The 20,972-nt window shown below is 48.3% G+C and overlaps 1 protein-coding gene across 1 annotated transcript in view; it reads left to right on the top strand.

The window, feature by feature from the left end:
• NPTXR (neuronal pentraxin receptor) overlaps positions 1–20,631 on the top strand; it is a 30,727-nt gene extending 10,096 nt beyond the window's left edge. Inside the window, exons 4-7 of the mRNA XM_019543907.1 lie at positions 13,914–14,136; positions 14,789–15,033; positions 15,689–15,868; positions 16,619–20,631. Of these exons, the coding sequence (XP_019399452.1) occupies positions 13,914–14,136; positions 14,789–15,033; positions 15,689–15,868; positions 16,619–16,843 (873 nt within the window). The 3' untranslated portion in view covers positions 16,844–20,631. The remainder of the gene's footprint in view (positions 1–13,913; positions 14,137–14,788; positions 15,034–15,688; positions 15,869–16,618) is intronic.
• Positions 20,632–20,972: the final 341 nt, after the last annotated feature.

The following is a 20,972-nucleotide window of genomic DNA, read 5'->3' as shown; positions in this document are numbered from 1 at the left end:
AAGAACTACTTCACAGTAAGGGTGGCCAGAGCCTGGAATAGGCTTCCCAGAGAGGTGGTGCTCTCACCTTCCCTGGAAATCTTCAAGAGGAGACTAGATAGGCAGCTGGCTGGGGTCTTATGACCCCTCCCACCTCCAGTGCTCCTTCCTGCCCATGGCAGGGGGGTGGACTTGATGATCTGTCTAGGTCCCTTCCCACTCATTGATTCTATGATTCATTTCACATAGGACATCAAAGGGTCATCATCAAATTAGAATAACCTTTCTGTCACTATTAGCCTAAGCCTAAATTCCAGGTGGCATATAGACATGAAGTCTTCTTTAACCCATTTCCAGTCCCTAGAGCTGCTCAGTCTCCTGAATGAGCATAACTTTCTTCCCTGTGTGATGTATGTTTTTCTCCTTCCTTCTCCTACACACACACATACACTTGTATGGACTTTCTAACTTGTTTTAATTACAGCCACAAATTAAAAATCTGCAGTTTGTGTGGGGGGAGGCATTTTACTGTTCCCAGAGTGTGGTGCCAGCTCCACTTCTACATCATAAACAAAGGGGAAAGGGAAAAGGTAAGGCTGTAAAGCCATTCTAGTACCTCATAAAGGAACTATTCTACCACAGTGTGCCACACCAATCACCGAGTGACTGCAGTCAAATTGTTCTAAGCTGTAATGTTTTGGCTCATCAGTAAATTACCAAAGTACCTTTGAATAAGTAAATCTGAAGTGGAAAGAAGCTGCTGCAAAGGTCCCATTTTGTAGGGAAGCAGGGACATTGCGCCTTTCACTAGGAGAAAAAAAGTGCAGATGGACCTGTTCTGTCACGTTGCATCCATTCTTCCTGCTGCCAGCACTGCAAAGCTGAGCCCTCCAGTGTATCCTTGCAAGCTGCCTCTCCTCGAGCTTTAAGTGACCTTTTTTTAAAAAAAAAAAGAAATTTTTCATGTTCCAAGCCAAATTAGCCAAATTAAGTCCAAATCTGTGAGTCAGTCCAGAACCATAAGTCAGTCCAGAACCATAACTACAACCGGCAAACATCCTCCACCCCCACCAGGGGCTTCAGATATTTCCAAAGTCTTTTGGCAGGCATCTTACATGCAGGCCCAAACCCAGAGGCTTGTGGTTCAGATGTCCCCAAGTTTCACATGCCCTCAGCTATATGGCTGCAGAAACAAGCTCGGGAGGAGCCTCCCATTTCCATAAAGTGGGCTTTAATCCCCAACACCTCAACAGGTACTAACTAAACCATGCCAGAAGAACAGTTATCCCCAGGAACGCTTAAGGAAAACTGCCTTCATGGACCCAAATACATGGTATTTGGCCAGTGGTGACATGTAGGGGGTACATGGGGGTGCATGTGCACCCCCTGAGAGCACCAATGCAGCCCCTGATCAGCCTCACTTGCCTCTTAGGCAATGGGCAGGGGGGCAGGAGGGCAGGTGGGAGGGCTGGTACCCCCCCTTCAAGCACCGGCAGATGGCTGCAGTCACTTCCAGAAGCAGCCACAGCCACTGCCGGCAGTGGCTGTGACCTGTTGTGGGGGGAACGCCTCCAGGCAGCAAGATCAGCTGTGGAGGGACCTCCCCAGGCAGTGAGACTGGTCACAGGGGGGCACATGTCCCCCCTGACTATGGTGGTACCAGTCACCCATGTATTTGGCTGTGTTTCTTCCACTTCCCCTGGAAGACTGTTCCACAGTGTAAAAAGCTTCTCTGAGAGGATTGGTTTCCTATCATTCACCCAGAGGGAATTTTCTTAGGCAGCATTCAGGTGCAAGTGGTGGGGGAGAGGCTGATCTCAGGCTACAGAGGCTGTGCTGGCCCCTGTGTCCCTCTCCATGAGGGAGAGGAGGACATGGGAGAAATCTAGAAAGGGACAGAAACTCTTACTGTGCATGGTCTCTGTGCCTAACACAGTGGAACCCTGGTCTCAGCTGGAGCCCCTAGCCTAGGCACTAGCATCACCTGACTCGGTGACTCATCTCCAGCTAACTTCTTTCACCAGACCTCCCCAGTACTGGCATGCCATAGTACGTATGTTCCTAGAAACCTAAACACCCTTTGTGAACCCCAGAGATCCTGCACCACAGTACTGATGCTGGGAGTGTCTAGGCAGGGGCATGAGCAGGTTTTGTGTCAGAGGTTCTAAGTGGATGCTACCTATTTGTCAGGGCTTTCCATGAGGTGGGCATTAATCCTCGGTCTTGCCTCCTTATCTTCACAGTTAAGGTGAGAACTTTGTGTGTTGGTGGGTGAGGGGAGAGAGAGAGACAATGAAAGCAGTGACTCCAGATTTTCTAATGCATTAGTAAATGAGGTTTTGATCTCCTTATATAAATGGAAGTGCATTTGCTTAACAATGAATAAAAACTAATCAAGTCCAAGCAGACTTACACATTGCCAAAGTGTCAGCTTTTATTTTTTTTCTCACTCCAGACGCTGACATTTAACGTGATTAATATTATCTGGCGTGTTTCAATCTTTTTATTGGTTTAGTGGCCAAAAAAGCATAAGCAAACCCCCACTGCCCACCCCCTCATCTCCTTCACATTGGCAGATGGGAAAATCTGAGCTCACCGAACAGCTCAGTATAATTTGTTCTGTGCTTTCTCCCCTCCTGAAAGGTCACTGCTAAATAATCTCTTCACAGCTATTACTTTGAAGTTGCTTCATTTGAAAGAAAGGTGCTTGACTGGCAGCCCTGGAGTGCTGTGGAGCCAGCGGTCATGAACATTTCCAGTACATACTTCTCTCTCAGTGTATCTCAATGATGATTCTAGGAGCACACCTTTAGTTTTGATGGAGGAATGTCCAAGACCAATTCAGTCCCTAGCCTTGATACTGAGATAGGCGATTAGTCCTTCTTGTAATAATAACATTATGATATGGAAATCTGCCCCACTGGGAATAAGCCTAAAAAACTTTCCAACTGAAGTTGCACAGGCCAGTGGGCAGATGTCAGGGATATTGCTTCTAGTCCCATTGGACTAGGTCAAGTACAAGGTCTGTCTGAGCCAAACAGCCCAACAGGATGGTTTGGTGAAGGAACACGAGTTTCTGTGGCTGACAGGAGGGTGTAGCCCTGCACTCAGCCACATTTACTCCCCAGCCAGAATGGCCAGGTACAATTGGGCCCACTAGTGTAACTTTTGGTGTAAGCCTTAGGTTCGTCTCCCCTGAGCCATGGCAGGACACATTAACTACTCTGCCATGACACTCCCACATTGGTTTTATTCCAGAAAATATGTGGTGTCTGGGATATGAACAGCTCCATAAACCATTTGGCCATTCTGCAAATAAAGGCATATCTTTTCCCCAAAAAACAAAGCAGCTAGCTGTGTGAGCCCACAGAATCCTTCTGCAGTGGAAATGGTGCCTTTGCATTCCAGATTACACATCTGGACCTCCTGGGTAGCATCCCATGGTACCCACTACACCATGTTCACCCTGCCTCTGATTGTGCTAGGGCATACCATTGTGAAAACAAGCGCTACCCACTTGCTCTTCCTCCATGCTTTCCCAGTGCCAAAATAATGCAATGTAGTGCTTATTGTGCCCCCAAAGCTGCCCAAAGGTTCTTGGTCTCAGGCGTGCTTACTGGTGAGCATCCAGTGCTGCTATAACCGAAACTACATGGCATGTCCCTGCAATCTGTGCACTGGGGCATGGGTGGGCAGGCAGGGCATGTATTCATAGTGGCACCTTTAAGTCCAATTAGAGGTGGCATAGGCCTGCCCAGAGACCCATGTTCCCAATCCAAACTAGTCCCCATGCTACTTAGGAGGAATCAAAGATTGAGAATTGTGATCCTTGTGCCTTCAAAACATGCTCCTGGCTTCCAAACAAGGCCAGCCCTACAGAGGATGCAGTACAGCCTTTTAGGCAACCCACAGCACAACCTCCTCATCTGCTCAGCACCCTGCTGCCCACTCTGAAAGGTGCAATTTTACTGTACCCTCTCTTACCCTCCCATTAGCGAGCACCTTGATCCAACCCCCTACCAGCTTCACTCCTCGCTCAACAACACTAAGACACTGTCAGCTTCTGAAATCTTCCCTCCATCCCTTCTCTTTGAGGGACAACATCCAGCCCTCTTTCCTGCTACCACCACCTTACTGTCTGGTTCACAGTGGCATTGACCATGGCCCCGTACCCTGTTGCCAAACCTCCAACCAACCTCTTGCTTCTGTTGCTTACTGACATTGTTTGGGGGGCTCCGAATGTTCTTCCTGGCACAGGGACTTTGAAAATTAGGGTTGGTTCTGTTGTCAGGGAAACATGATCAAACTCCTACAGTTCCTTTCAATTGCTGTAGAGGGAAAGTGGTAGAGAGGTAATGCTCTGTGTGGGGGCAGTTAGCTTAACCAACCACCTTATTTGCTTGCAGTACCAAAGCCAGTACAGCAGACTGATTGTCCTCAACTCAGAGGAATAAAAAGTCACCCTTAAGGTCCATCCAAGGATAACCAGGGTTGGGGAAAGGACGTGATAAAGGGTGACAGAGAAATGGAAAGGAGGAGATACAATACAGAGAGAGAGAATGTGAAGGGGAGAGAGTTGCACCAGTGGAGAAAGACTATACAGTGAAGCAGGCTTAAAAATGAAAGACGTTATAAAGAAAGAGAAAGAAGTGAAGGAGGCTGATGAAAAAAAAGAGCAGTCATAAAGAAAGGAAGGCAAGGAAAGAAAGAAATGAGACAGGCGGAGAGAGGGAACAAAGGAGAGGTAGAGGGAGCGACCAACCTTTATAGATCAATGTAGGGCAGACTGTCATGATGTTAACAATGGTGACAAAAGCAAAACCTCTTCTCTTCTATAACCAGATGGAGCTGTACACGAAAACAGGGACACAGAATTTAAATCCAGAGCCAGAACAATCAAAGGGTGTACCAGACAGTATCTCCACGGCCTTTATAATAACGAGGCAGCCTAAATGGATTAGAAAAGCCTTCAAAATCCACAGCAGCAATACAAGTAAATAAATACATATTGGCTAAACGTGACAGAACACAACTAAATAACCCCATGAAAACAAAGCAAGGACCCCCTGGCACTCCTACACAGAACAAGCCCATACCCGTTCATACATTATTCTTGCCATGGAGATGTAAATGACTGTTTTAGGTTCCCTTCCTCTCCATCCATCCTTCCTCCCTGCTGTTCCTCTCTCTTTTCCTTTCAGACGTCTTTATCAATGTGTCGCTTAGACCACACAAAAAGCAACATAAGCCCAATGGGGCGTAACGAGAAATAATGGGACAAAACTGAGCAAAGGGAAAATGTGTGTGGAGATCAGGAAACATTTGCTTAACAGTGAGAGTTAAAAGACTGGAATAGCCTCTCCAGAGAATAAATGAGAGCCCTGTTGCTTGGGACAATTGAAGCTAGAATAGAAATGTCACTAGGGAATATGTGGCAGAGAACAAGCCCACATTGGCTGGTGGCAGGGGGTGGAAATGGACGGTCTAATAGGCCTCTTCTATCTCTAATGCTTACAGTTCTCTGACTGTAATTGCAATTAAAGCATCTTTTGCCCTGAAGGAAGATAGAATAGAGATGCAGCAGGGAAAAAACTAAAGAGCAGATTCACCCCCGCCCCCATACATACCCATCACCTCTTTGCTGATGTAGCATTTCCTGTGAATTCATCTGTATTTTTAAAAGCATCTCTCCAAGGGTTTTATTTTAGATGATATATTCTGTGCCTCTTCTTACCCACAGAGGAGATGAGGTTTTATTTTCCTGTTATAGAGCAGTCTGGGAAGGGAGAAAGCTTGCAATGCTTTTGAAAAATGATTGTTATTCAACTAAGGGCTCGGGTCATTGTAGTGCCATCACTGGCTGAGCTACAGAAGCCCAGCAGGGACAGCTCAGTTTCTGCCACCAGGCCAGCCTGATGAGACCCTCTCCTCAGGCATGAATCTGTGTTTGGCAGAGGATGGGAAGGATGGATGTTCACCAACATGCCTTCCCCTCAAACCCTGAGGAAGTAGCTCGTATGGGATAGAAACTTCCTGATCCTAGACAACCCCTGGTCAGACCTCCAAGGAAAGGAGTCCCTCCCAGATACATGACAGCCAGTCCCAGGACCAGACTTCTTTCTGATTTTGGAGCTGATATTTGATGGATTTTTAACAGAAAAGACCTAGCAAGATTCAGGGGTTGAAAAATGAGGCTAGACAAATTAAAACTAGAAATAAGGCAATTTCCTTAACTGTGAGAGTGATTAATTGCTGGCATGACTTAAAAATATATAAATGAAGGACTGGAAAAATCTCCTAGTCATATCTAGGCTCTGGCTGCCACAGGCATCAAGTCACACAATCCCATTTGTAAACTGATTAAGCCTCATCGGAGAAGCAGATGGGGTTTGGGTTTTTTTTGCTCCCACTGCTCCTACTTGGTAGCTGTTCCAGAACCCCACTGCTTTGTTAGTCAAAAACCTTTCTCTAATTTGCTGCCTAAACTTATTCAGGGTCAACAATATCTTTTAGCTCGAACAGCTCTTCTCCCTTCCTGGTGTTTACTTGTCTGATGTATTCATACACTGTAATCATATCCTTTCTCAACTTGCTTGACTAACTGCAAGTTCCTTCAGTGCCCTCTCGTGAGGCAGGCTTTTCATTCATCTGACTATCCTAGTAACCCTTCTTTTTACCTGTTCCCACTGATGTTCTTCTTTCTTGACCAGAACTGCACACAGGGTTCCAGATGAAGTCTGGATTGTCCAGCCGTTTAAAACTTTAAATCAAAACTGAACACCTGTCTAAAGGAGATGGTCTAGTGCCAACAAAATTCATGAGCTTGATGCAGTGACTGCTTGGCGAGAGTCCATGCAGGAGGTCTGCCTCAATGATCAAAAATGTACCTCTTGGCTGTAGGGCCTAGGAATCAGTTAAGGTGATCTGCTTGCTTTTTGATTTGAGGTGGTCATGAACATTCAGGGGCTGGGCTTTTCCCATTGGAATTTCCCAGTTTGCCAAAACTGAAATGATTCATGGATAGACTCCAGTTTCAATGAAGTTGTGGCAGAACCCCACCAGGCTTAAGAGGGAGCCCTCTCTACCAGCTGTGCTTGGCATCCTACCTGGTTACCTGCCAGGTCATCTTTTTGGCTCCTTGGCAGCCAGCATCTTGGGCTGCCTCAGAGCTTGAGATCCCAAAACTGCCAGAGTCCCCACTTCCAGGGCAAAGCTCTAAAGCTCTGGAACAGCTCACTCTGCAGGCTTCCTTGGGACCCGGGCCTCATGACCTTTCATGGAAAATTTCCCAATTTTTGTTTTCATTCTAAACCAGATTTGGGGCAGAAAGTAGGACAGAGTGGAACCTTAGAGACTAAATGGTTCAGAAAAACCTGAGCTTTCATAGGCAACAACTTGTTTTGCCACATGCTGGGAATAGACTGGCAGAAAGAAAAGATTTTCCATGGAAGAGAAAGGGACAAGAGGCAGATATGTTGCTAAGAAAGATAATAAGCAGATTTATTAGATCAGTTAAGATGAACAAGGCAGCTGAGACCTGGAGGCACATCATAATAAACTGTCAAGGTAACAGGATAAGAATCCATAGTCCCTGCTGAGACCATGATTAATACAGTTCAGTCTGTGGATGATTTCTTGCTCTGCAATTTTGCAATCAGTTTTTTTCCCGTGTTTTGTTGCTTAAGAACAGCTACTCTGAGGTCAGTGATGGGATGTCCAGGAGGCTAAGATTTTGAAATACTGAAACCCTCCATGAAAAAGGCTTGCCTTTCTGCACCCAGCTCTATCTATGATGCATAAAACACTCCTCAAAGTGTGGAAGGTTTATTCCTGCTTGTTTGTTTATATTAAAAGCCCATGGTCTACCTCTTGGTGTAGGTATCTGTGTTGCCAGCAAGGGGAAGGCTGCATCCAAAGCATTTCTAGGTAGATTCACCTATCATTCATTATAAACCCTCACATTGAACCTTCAGGCAGAAAGTCTGACTCTTTCCTCCCTTATGCCTTCTTTACATTACTGTGACCCCACTGACTTAACAGAGCAAGCTGATTCAGATCTCCAGAGTGGGGGAGATCAGAACCAGGCCTGGAATCTTCCAAGGAACATCTAGTCATAAAACCTTGGACTGACTCCTCTTGGGATCCTGTGCGGACTGTCCTTGTCCTAGCCAGGACATGAACCTTCATTCCCTTCTTCCCACAACAAGGTGCTGAGGTCAGGAATCCCCCTGGCATCTGTTACTGTCACAGCACTGGCCCATTCATCTACCATCTCCAAATGTAAATACTGACAGAGAGGCTGATGTGTTGTTTGACTTGTGCCTGAGGTACCAGGATGTTGTATGGAACTGCCAAAGACCTGGGTTTGATCCCCAGTTCTGTTCTTTCAGTCCACAGGCTGGGAATACTGTGGAACAGTGCTCTGGGCCTCAGGGGTAGTGAGAGGGGACTTATGTCCTCATGCCAGTTCCTTTCTGGCCAATTAAGACACAAGCACATGACAGCAAGGCATTAAGAAGGACATGGCATTGTAAGGAAGTGGCCTCCTAGGAAGACAGCATCTGCCAAACTAGAATATACCCCAGGTCCATCTGGTCCAGTCTCTCTCTCTCTCTCATAGTGGCCGGTTTCAGAGGAAGGAGTAAAACTGTTCAGTATTTTAAGGTTGCTCAGGGTCCCAGCTGTATTTTAGCCCTGCAGGAGAGTAGCTGTGCTTGGACAACCAGGCATGGTGCAGATAATCCTCTACCCTTCCTGCTCATTGCTCCTATCTACAGAACAGGCTTGGCACCGCAGCCCTGAAAGGACAGCACACTATCTTCATAGAGGTACCAGGAGCTCATATCAAGGGTGGGGGTACAGTAGAGTCCGATCCCTCAAGATGAAGGTTTACATTATTAACTATTTCACACCCAATCACTGTGTCAGGGATGCCGAACAAAGCTGGGATGGGAGGGGCAGAGTTTAGGGATTCTGGTGGAGCTTAGATAGCATATGGCTGCTTCCCTCATCCATCAGACCCATGAACACACCAGTCACTTTGTATTTACCAGTGACTTTGTTATGGCTTTGAACTTGTAGAAGGTTTCATTGTGAGGAGCATGTTTGCTTGGACCACTGAGCAATATGCCTAATTTTTCCAAAAGGAACAGAGGGTCTTTAGCTCCCAAAAGGAAAGGGGCAGAAGGGATACTGGTATAACATCCTGCCAAAGATGTGAGTAATTTCCCACCCGAAGTAGACAGAAGAGGCCGTGAAGTTGGATGCTGTCAGAGATGGGCAAAGGAGAGCTAGGTGTCATACTTCACTGGAGAGCAGAGGCAATGCTCCGTTTAGCATCTCAGCTGTTTGGTCACTGCTATTTGTTGCCTTTCCCCCCTGAGTCCATGGGCATGGGCATGGGCATGGGCAGATGAGAGCAACAGAGAGATAAAGAGTTACAGAACTCTTGTCAGGAGTCAGAGCAGCAGCTAGCCTGACACCCCCAGTAGGCCCTGTCACCTGAGTGGGGCTGGCTGCCTGCAGCCTACTTCTAGCTAGCCCTAATTGAGGGCACTGAAAGAGCTGCTGCTTATAAGCAGACAGCCCTGACCCTGCAGGCAACCCAAGTCAGCTGGAAGTAATCAGATAACCAGGGTCAGCCTGCGGGTGGGCACAGGAGAGGTAATTAGCTGGCTTGCTTGCTGTCTTGACTCCTGACACTTATGCTTCAGCTGCTTCATGGCAACTCCTCATGTGTCTGCTCTTACCCAGTGGTAAGTGAACACTAAACTGGAGCAGTGTGTGGTGTTCAGTTCCTGTGGGTCAAGAGCAGGCACATGGATAATTACCATGGAGCAGCTGATAGGTGGTATGTCCTTGCCCATTTAACTCACTGTCATCTGTTCATAGGTCCGCACCCAACCCAAGTCTGCAGTCTGACTTGCCAGGCAAAGGAAGTCTCTAGAGGACCCTGCTGGGAGGGAAAAGGCTTCCAATGAGCCATACTTTGTGCAAATACAGCTCTAGAAGAGTCAGGAGGCTTATAAAGAAAAGTAGGACAGATATAGGTGTGTATGCAAACTGACAGATGCACCCTCAGCAAGGGATGGTGCCAGAATGGTTTGGCCACAAAGGAAACAAAGCAGCTGAAGGGACTGCATGACCAACACCAGGAAAGGGAGTGAGAGATGTGGAGGGAAACAACATCTGACCTTACACACCCTTTCTCTATCACTTGGCACATTCACCTCCCCTACCCAGTGCTCATGTCAGGGTTCACCTGCATTGGCATATTTCTGAATGCCCTCCCCCACTCAAGTAATTAACTAAGTAGCGATTATCGAAAAGCCTTGAGTGCCCTGATCTTACCTCAGCCAGCTCAGAGGAAAAAAGGCTGAGCACAGATGTTCTTTCCCTTTGCAGGAAGGAAGAAAACAAGAGACAGCAGGCGCGTCTACATGTGCACTTTAATGTGCAGTAGCCTATTCTAATGAGCATTAAAGCCTCACAGCAAAAACATTGCTAATATGCTAAAGTGTAGTAGAATTAGTCGACCGTACATTAAGCATCACTAAAAAGGCATTCAGTTTTGCTACTGTGCATCAGGGCAGCCTAATGCACCTTTATGTAGTACCTCATATTAGTGGTACTAAAATTAATGCACAGTAGCAAAAGTGCATCAGTGAACACGCAGATGTGCCCAGTGTGATTCTGTCCCTCAGTTCTTCATGGGCAATGGGAAGAGGAGGAGGGCCTGAGGGAAGGGGTTTTGCTCACCTATTTAGGATGCTACTCATCAGCAGAGCTGCCTTGTGGGCAATGCAACCTGTCGCAAGGCACAAGGCTACTGGAGGCATAAATGAGGTTTGGTTCGGAGCCGTCAGCAATGCAGCTATACTCATAAGGTGCAGTGAGTGGGTGAACTGGCCATGTTTCTTACCAGAGCCAACTAGCCTGCCTTTAGCATTACACTAACACAGTTACACTGTTTCCTGTTCAGGACATGGAGTGGGCAGGGTGTTTCTCAGCACAGGTCTGCCTCACACCTTATAGGCATACTTTTACCATGTGTCTGCATAGCATGAAGTGACTCTGCAGTATTACTTTGTACTTCCTCAAATAGAAGCAGGATAGAGGAAGCGTAGCCAGGCTGATTAGCTCAAAGAAGAAGAGTCCTGATGAGAGGCTGGGAGGCGGGGGGGAGGCTCTGTGCAGGCATCCTTTGGAAACCTCACCCAGGGCAGGACAGTTTCATAGTAGATCCCTGCTTCTCACCCAGTTTGGAGTCATGAAAGTGTTTTGCCCCAGGACAGAATGGCAGGGACATGTGGGGATTTCTGCTTTCCTCTCTAGCATGGGGTGTTTACCTGCTGGGGTCAGGCGAGCTCATGTCACTTAATTCCATGCCATTACAGGTAGGGCCACATTACAGAATGTGTAGGATCAGTACGCCAAGCCACAAGCCCCAGTACAAGCACTCCTTCCTTTTCTTTTGTGAACCAGGGGAGTAGACTTCTTTCCTGGATTCCTCTGCTGATTCACAAAATGAGAAAGCAGAGACAGCTGCCACAAGCACTTCAACCAAAGATAGGCTGAACACAATGGGCTCCCATGGGACAGAGGGCCCTATGCTCTGGTTAAATTAGCATATGAATTAGTCTGGTTCTGGTCACAATGGCTTGGACTATTGCTGGGGCATTGATCTTTCCTGTTTTTCATCTGTAGAGGTTTAGGACCTCTTAGGACCAAAATACTTGCCCTATCTAATACTGTGGATATGTCCAGGGGTATTTGAATGGAATGGAATGGCTTGTAACATCCAGGAGGTCAGATTGCATGCTCTCATGGTCTCTTTTGGCCTTAATCTCTGAAATGTTCTGGAGGAGTTAGCCGGTCAGCTGCCACCCTGCCCTGCCTTCTGCCTGAGATACTACAAGAAGGGGGTGGAAAGTCATCACCATTAGATGTCTTGGAATAAATACCCTTCCTAGGCTGTGTCAGGCCCGGAGGAAGAGGGTAGCCCAGTTCGGGAAAGATATTTGCTGTAGAATATAACTCAGCGGCACGTGCCTCAGAACTTTCCCTGCACCATCACTGTGAGCAGGAGGAGAGTGGGATGGTGTTGAGCACCAACTCCTACAGCACCACCTGTCATCAGCAGGCTGACTACAGAGAGAGTAGGCAGAGAAACACAGGCCAGATCTAGCCCACAGGCTCCTGCCAGCATAGCCACGTGATCCCCACTTGCTAGAGCTGAGCTGGCAGGAGCCCCACACTGTGAGTGCAGGTGTGCCCTTCCTTTTATAAGCATGGCTTGTACCATTTTGGGAAGTGCAGGAGTTCATGATACTGATACGAAGCACAGCTTTGCTGTAGGAGCACATCCACTGTAGGAGCATTTTCCTTGCAGTGTAGACCAAGAATGCTCTTCTTATGTGAAAGAAAGCTCTCCCTCGGGCCTAGCAGCTCATCAGGCTATGATGCTTCAGGGTAGGCTCACCAGCTCCTGAAGCCCACAGTACACCAGGGAGTGATGTGGCTGGCAACCCATCCAGTTGCCATTGATTCCTCAGCCTGAACAACCATGTAGCCATTTACAGCCAGGCCAAAGGCCCTTCAGCACAAGTCCTGAGGGGGCTCAAACTCATGGCACTATTGGGTAACACCTTAACTACTCTGCCACAATGGCCTAATCCAATGGCTGGGACTCTTCGGTGGCCCTAGCTAGGCCTAGGATGTTCAGCTCCTAAGATCAGATGAGACCAGTTGCATTCAATCTGGTACAGCCATAGGTAAACTCCTAATGCAGACATAGTTGTATATCGAGACAATGCCCTGCCCTTTTAAAGTCAGCCAGGGATTGAGTCAAAGAGGGGTGTGATAAGCCCATACACAAACTCTCTGCAGCTGGTATCACAAAGGACAGCCTGTTTGTTCCTTGCCTCTCATCCCAGCTCCAAGCTCCCCTGGAGAAGAACATAACTTCTCCACCCTAGAATAAGGCAACCTGGAAGGTGGGGGGTTGACTCTCTTTGTAATGCTTTGATGGATCTTCTCCAAGTTCCTAGCCCAGGTTTTGGAACTACCTAAAAAAGAGCCAACCCAAGGACTTTGCTCCAGCTTTTATTCAGAACCTAGTGGGTGATGGGACAGGGACTTGGAAGGTCTGTGTGCAGACACATTGCAGTGTAGAGATCAGTAAAGCACAGTGCAGCAACTGAAGCTCCCAGTCACTAGTGTCACAACAAGAGTGGCCACAAGACCCTGTTTTTTGGTTGCATAATTAACAAACACCCTAGAGCTGGGGGCTTTGGCAGCAGAAAGCCTGGGGTTTATCTCCTATTGTGTGTCCTCCCCTCACCTTGCCATGTTCTTCTACCTGCTGTGCCCTCACACAAACACATACACACACATCCATGCACACACTTACAGAGCAGAGACTGAGCTGAGCTAAGAGGATTACAGAACTATTATGTGATGTTAAAGTGACAGCCGCCTCAAAGTAGGATACAATAGTGGCATAGAGTGGAAGGCTGACCTCCCTGTTATTGCTCATCCCCAGCCCCTGCTACAGGAAATCCTCAGTCCAGCCCCAGACCCAATGCTTTCAGGGAAAGCTTATCAAGGAGGGCAATTGCCTTCACACAAGTCCCTTTCTTTATTCAGCTCACTGGTAGCAGGGCAGGGGCATGAAGACTGGCATCTTAGGATCACAGGAGGTGGTAATAATCAAATTAATTGTGGCTCTTAAAGGGGAGGTTTAAATTCAGGTAAAAGCTCTTAAAGGTAAGGGCCACTGACTTAAAGATGATCATCCAGTTGACATGGGAGTCCACTATTGATTAGGTATAGACGTACATTTTTATTGGCATTGATACATTTACTCATGATTATTTTTCCTTTCTTTCTCTCTCTCTCTTCTCCCTCTCATGCTCTTCTTTTCCCAAGTGCAGCAGGAGCTCCCAGCTCAAGTCAATGCCTCTGCTTCCCCTGCCCCTGTTCTGACCCGAGATGTGCTCCACAACAAGATGGAGGAGCTGGAGGAGCAGCTCCTTTCCAAGATAATCTCCCTACAGAAGGAGCGCTTGGGCAGCAACAGCAATCACGACCAGCAGCGGCATGACATAGAGAAGGAGCTGAGCGCTCTGCAGAGCCGGGTCACTGAGCTGGAACAGGGTCAGTGCTGGCAGGTGAAACTGGTTAAGCCATGGCTGCCTTCAGACTCTCCCCACCCTGTGCAGTGTGTGCACATATGTGGGCGTCTCATTGCACTTAGTCAAGAAGAGAGGGAAGATGCCCTGGGCTAGTGCTGAACCCAGTCTGGATGCTTCAGATAATAGTTATATCTCAGGATGTCTGGCTCTGAACAAATACAGGGGAGACACAGTCCATAGCCTAAGGAGATCACTATCTAAATCAGGCATGGCTCATGCCATTCAAATATAGGGTGCAGAGTCTGAAGGACCATGCAACAAGCAGCATGGATTTCCTCTCAGATGTGCCATGCAGGAGGTGACTGCTAATGCAGCCATCTGGTTGTGCAGTGGTATTCTACCCAGGCCCAGTCAATGTCACAGAACCACCATTGTTAACCTTGGTGAGGGCTGAGTTGGTGTTGGGCTTGAAGCATAGGCAAGATGGTGCGGAGCTGCAGTTGCCGTTAGCAGCCGTTGTCAGCAGTGGTTTCATTATGTACTGTAGACTTTAGCTTGGGGTTGGTTTAATTTTCAATGTTTCCATGTATTACTGTGCCTCCCTGCTTACCAGCTCCTATAGGTATTCACCTGTTGCCCTGTTTCTCTTCTCTCCCTCCTCTGTGGGCACCAAGGAGCACCAGCCTACAACCCTCCCGATGCTTTCAAGGTTACCATCCCCGTCCAGACCAACTACATGTACGTCCGGCTGAAGAAGAGCCTGCCAGAGCTCTACTCCTTCACGGTCTGCATGTGGCTGAAGTCCAAGGCCTCATCGGGGCTGGGAACCCCATTCTCCTACTCCGTCCCTGGGCAGGCCAATGAGATTGTATTGCTGGAGTGGGGGCACAACCCCATGGAGCTGCTCATCAATGACAAGGTCAGGAGGGGCACGGCCTGCCCGGGAGCACTGGGAGCTGAGGCTGAAGGAAGCACTTACTCCTCCCTGCCCTGTCTGGGGAGGAAGCGCCCTTCGTCTTCTCTTAGAGATGAATGACCCCTTGTCATCTTTGCCCTGGGGAGGGGTGGAGTTATGTCTGCCGGATGTACAGCTCTGTGCCCTTCCTCTCTGGCAGCCTGACAGAAAGGAAGTGAAAAGGATTCAACTTTTCAAACCAGAATGTCACCCAGATCCTGGAGTTTCTAACTCAGACACATTGGCCACCCACTCCTGTTCTTTCCCTCCTCTGATCTCTCATCCCACTTTTTCCTGCCTCTCCTATGCTCTTTCTCTTCCTTCTTTCCCTAGCATTTCCTCTCCTTCCATCTCCTTCCTACTCCTCATCTTTTCAGGCAAAGCGCTGTGCACTGAGCCCCTCTTTCCATACCTCCAGACTCCCACCCTTGGGCAGAAGGCTGCTGTGTGTCACAGCCAGTGCCAGAGGGTCTACGCAAGACTCCTCCTCATGTCTTCCCACAGAAAATGCTTCCTGGGAAGCCTCACTGAGAAGTAGCCACATCACCTGTCTCTGGAGGCATGTGGTGGCTTCCAGACAGCCCCATAACATATCTGCTTCTGTTTCTGGCTCTTTAAGGTTGCCCAGCTGCCCCTGAATCTGAAGGATGGGACCTGGCACCACATCTGCATTGCCTGGACCACTCGAGATGGCATGTGGATGGCATACCAGGATGGTGAGCAGCGTGGGTCCAGTGAAAACCTGGCAGCCTGGCATCCCATCAGACCACAGGGGGTGATTATCCTGGGACAAGAACAGGTATGTGCATGCTGCCTCCCTGCAAGACTGGTTATGGAATATGCTTGGCCCATTCAGGGGGTATTTGGAAGTCCCCAAAGGAGAGCTTCACAAGACTGGGGTAGGGGAACTTCTTATGGCTCCCTCACAGGCTGCAGCTACCACCCTGTTGTGAGCTGATAAGAGTCACTGCTGGCTGATGTAAAGTGCCCCCTTCCTACTGCCACTCTTTAGAGGAAGAGTGGAGCATACTTCCTCGGCCTCCCCAAGTTCTCTTCAGAACAATCCTCCTGGTTTCTCCCAGGATAAAGTGCAGTCATAGCCCCCATGAGGAAGTTTAGCTGGGAATTTACTTAGCAAGCAAGCATAATTCATGGGGCATGTTTATGATAACAGCATCTCAAAAGATCATTCCTATAGATTGGGAAAAGGTTCCCTAAGGAATCTGCTGTCGGGAGCAGCCTAATGGCCACATTCATGTACTGTATCCCTTCTCTCCTTTCTCTCTCTCTCTCCCCGACCCTCTTTCATATATTCATTTTATTACTTGCCACCCCATTTCCTTTGATGTTTTCCTCCATTTCTTCCCGTGTTTCTATTTTCTCTTTTCTTTTCTGCATTTTTTCTTCTCTGGGCTCTCCCTTTTTCAATGTGTGCCTCACCCCCACAATATCTTTCTCTTTCTCTCTCCACTTCTCCCTTTGTGCTTCTCTTCTTTTTCTGTGTCCTGCCCTCCCAATCTCTATACACCCTGATCCCAATGAACAACAGGACACGCTGGGTGGGCGATTTGATGCGACTCAGGCCTTTGTTGGTGATATTGCTCAGTTCAACCTATGGGATCACATCCTGACGCCCACAGAGATCCGGGGCCTGGCCAACTGCACCTCCCATCTTCAAGGCAATGTGATCCCGTGGGACGACAAACTGGTGGAGGTCTTTGGAGGAGCCACCAAGTGGACCCTCGAGAGCTGTGAGGAGAGAATGAAGGCATGAGGCCCCTGGACCCACCCATGGAAAAGAGCATGACAGTGACTTCCCCTCTTTCCCTGCCACCTAAGGAATGAAGCAGCAGGAGTCCCCCTTTCTTCCCAAACAGAAACATCTGGGGTTCTGGATCTGCTAGGGGAGACGGGTGGAAGGGGACAGAAAACCATCTGTACACACAGAAATTGTGACGCTCTTTGTTTTGTTGCTCCAGTTAATTCCTAGTTGACTCATAACAAGCAAGAGGCAAGCCTCTCCATCAGCTAGGCTGGGTGGGTAGGGGACAGCATCCAGACCCTGGGCAAAGACACCAGCAAGAGGTAGATCAAGCATGAAGAAGGGGAAGTCATGGGTGAGCTGGGGATGCCTTGAGCTGACATATCTCTCATCTCTGTATGTTCCACTAGGAGCACTGCGGTGAGTCACCCACCACTAGCTATCTGTCCCACAATCCCTACATCCCAGCCTCCCTCCATCCCATCAGCACAGGTGCCAAGGAACACCTGCGTACTAGACAGGCCTGAGCAGGTTTATTTGTGTCCTCACATCAAAATGGGCCAAACTTGGTGCAGTGAGGCTTGGCTTCCCCATGCTGCCTCAGGGGACTGGGTTGTAGATGCAGCTCTTTAACTTGAGCTGGGAACTGAGGTATCTGCATCCCTTAGGTAGCTTGGAGAAGCTCAGCCTTAATATCTGCCACATAAAAATGTTGTATAGCTTTACCTGTGAGGGACAAGCACAAGTCTCTTGACAAAAGTCTAGAAAGCTCTCTCATTTCTGTGTGTCTTTTATTGTATGTGATAGTTAATTCTTGCCCTTTTGATGTCTTGTACCTTTAAGATCCCCTTTAAGGACCACTGTTAGTACAACTCAGAGGGGCCAGATTCATTTCAGTAGCCCACGGCCTAGTTGAGGGTTCCCAGTGGCACCAAGTCAGCCTGAAGAAGGGTAGAGTGACACAAGGAGCTCCCAACCTGTCCCCTGCTTAGGGGCTCAGTCCAGTCTCAACAGGGTCTGCTGCTGGCTCAGGGAAGGGGGAGAGAAGAACAGGTCTGGGGCAACCTCTACAGTGCTAGAGCCTCTAGTGAATAGTGGCTCTGCCCTCCTGTTGTGAAGTCCCCAGGGAAGGACAGCAGTGTATACCCCTTTCTTTCCCCAGGAAACGATCTCATCCCTGAATGTGGTGTAATTTGCATTTGTTTGCAGCTCCACAGTGTAAATCTGGCCCTGAGCAAAAAATAGGGACTGTGTCAAGCATTTATTAGGTACCTTTGACTTCCTCCCTTGCACTCTTGTCCCTAGTCTGTCCTGACCAAGGATACTTTTAACATTCCAAACCTCTGAGGAGATTCAAAGAGATGCCTTTGAAAAACCAAACAACCTGCCAAGAAGCATTCCTGTTCCTCCATGTCCTTGGTATGGAATATACTTCCAACTCCAAAATCACACAGATGGAGGCTCTGGATGCCTGATGACAATGTCCAGTGTGAAAGCCAGATGCTTTTACCGCTCAACAGGAGCGTGGAACCACTTCTGTTTCCAACCCTCATAGATCAGGAGGTGTCTTGATGTCCAAACCATGTCACAGTTGTGTATTGAAAAGGTTTTTAATGTTATCAGCTCCCTTTCTCCTCACTCCTTTGGTCAGTGGCTCCAGTAGGTCGCAATGGCCCAGAGAGGAGGGACCAGCTGTGGGACAGTACTGCTCTCTCAACCAGAGACACAAAAGGGCCCTTTCCCTCTACTTTATCTAGGCAGAGGGAGCAGTGCAAGAAATAGCTCCCATAGCATTCTTAGTAACTCCCTACCATTTCTGTGCCATGTAGCCTATGCAGAAGACATGATATAGTGGTGTGAGCTGAATGTTCTAGGAGTGCTGAACTGGGTTGACTTGAATAACTCAGGCAAAGCCAGGGCACCCAGGAATAATGCAGGCACTGCAGCCCCCCACTGACCAAATCTGTATGCCACACTGCCATATATTGCTCTTCTCTGCTATATGTTTTCATATCCACTGCATGCCTAGAGATCCTGGCCCCAACCCAGCCCAGGCATAAGACAGAGCAGTTTGATGGAGTTTCAGATCCAGACCTGATTCAGTTTGAATAAATTGGTCAATGAATGGATGAAGTGTAGAGAGCTGTGTGTTTGCCCTGAACTAGTCACAGAGCAGATTGTCAAGTCTGGGGCTGCAGCTCGTTGACATGTCCCCGTGCCGAGAGGTCTTCCCCCATTCCCACCCATGGAGGGAACATGATGTTTCTCACTTCCAGGCAAGACTAGGAAGCATGACGATGGAGAGGTGAGGGTAATCCCAACTCCTGACCCTTGAAACAGGTGCTGGACCCAGTTCTCTTCCTCCTCATGCTAGCCCATTCAAGCTTCTTCAACAGAGAGAGAAATCCAGCCCTTTCAGGTTTCAAGGACTCTGAACCTTAGTCCTTCTTCTGAATCAGGAGCCATCTGCTGCTGGAAAGGCTACAGGTATAAGCCCCAGTGGGAGGAAAGCAAAGCAAGACATAGCTCCCTCCTCCCCCCACATCTCCAGGTTGCAACTAGAGACTCTTCTGAAATTGATCCAGCACATTTCCTCTTTCCATATGGCCTGCACCTTCCATCTCCCCTCCATCCACTCTTCTACTCTTCATGACAGGAAGGGGGTAGAGACGTTATTTTCCTCTGGTTGCCTGTGGTATGTGCTTACCTGAACTCTGCCTTGCCTTCTGGTACAAGATCTTTGAGGTTTTACCCATACAGCTCAAAGGTAGGTGGGCAGGGGGAGAAAAGACATGCTAACAGTGCTGCGTTCATGCGAAGAGCACAGGCTGATCCTCTGAACTGAGCAAACTGAGGGACAGGGAAAAGGCTTTCTTCCCTTGTACATGCTGCTTTGATCATGGTTATGAGCCTGATATTGGCAGAGGACACTGGAGAGCAAAAGAAAGAGTAGAAGGTATCTAAGCTGAATTCACAGGGGCCTCAATATATAAGTTAAAGGGAGCAGTACATCTGGGCTGAGGGGTCTGCCTGTTCCACATCCCTGTTCCTTACCCCTTGCCTGTGGAGGACGCTTGCCTATCCCCTTTTCTGTCCTGCTCCTTGAACTGTTCTTAGATGCCACAGAAGAGGGGTGGGTGGGCAGTAATGGACTTTCCCCAGAGCGCAGGGTGGGACTCAGCAACTCTCAGGGGAAGGAGCTGCTGGCCTCGAAGCTGGAGGCAGGGGAGGCTCATATTCCCTAGGAGTGCCTGATAACACATTTCCACACTGTGTGAAGCCACTGATGTCTACGTATGTGTGTATGGGGCATGGGGTGGGGGTGGGAGGGGTCACTTTGAGGTCTTGTGATCACTCGTGTGTCGTGTTCTGCTTTCCCCTATCCAAATCCCCTCACATTCCCTGTGTGAGGGTTTGACACTGGATCTTTTCCCTGCTCTCTCATCTAAACAGGGAAGGGGAGCAGAGTGGGGGAGGAGAGGTAAATATATTGTTATTCCCTGGATCATTTCTAGTGTCTGTTCTCACTGGATCTCCTGCCTCTTCTCTGACTGCCCTGTGCCAACACAGGAGGAAGGGCATGAAGGGCAGAAACAGTCATTGTTCCAGTTGTAAAACCCTGTGATCTTAGTGCACCATGAGTGAGAGAAAACATGTGCCTGCTCCATGCCAGGCTCTCTCCCTCTCTTTTGTACATCTGTGAAACGGGACTCATCATACGCACGTGTGTATGTATCATGTATATATATTTTTTTTATGTAAATCCAATTGTTGACAATAAACGTGATGTTTACGTTTGATTGGGTCTTGAAGCCATCTGGTGGGACTTCCCTCTTGTGCACAAAGGTTGTGGGGGGTAATCCCAGGTGGCATCTAGACAGGCTAGTTGTACTAATTGAACAAGGGAGGTGTAGTAAAACCTGTGTACTTTTCAGGGCTAGGTTCCTAACTTCTCATGTGCAGAGAAGGGTTTAGGAAACACCTGGGGGTTTACAGAGCCACAGCCAACAGCTGCCATGGGACTGCTGAGATGCTCTACCTGTTTGCTGAAGCTTTTATTTCAAATGCAAGACATAACGCCCTAACCTGCCACAGGTAAAGATGGGAAACCATGGTGGCCAACATCCTGCTGCTGCAAAGG

Source organism: Crocodylus porosus, unplaced genomic scaffold, assembly GCF_001723895.1.
Source record: "Crocodylus porosus isolate Cpor-Errol unplaced genomic scaffold, CroPor_comp1, whole genome shotgun sequence".
NCBI classification, from domain to species: Eukaryota; Metazoa; Chordata; order Crocodylia; family Crocodylidae; genus Crocodylus; species Crocodylus porosus.
Note: the sequence above shows the minus strand (reverse complement) of the source record. Positions and strands in the feature narration are given on the sequence as shown.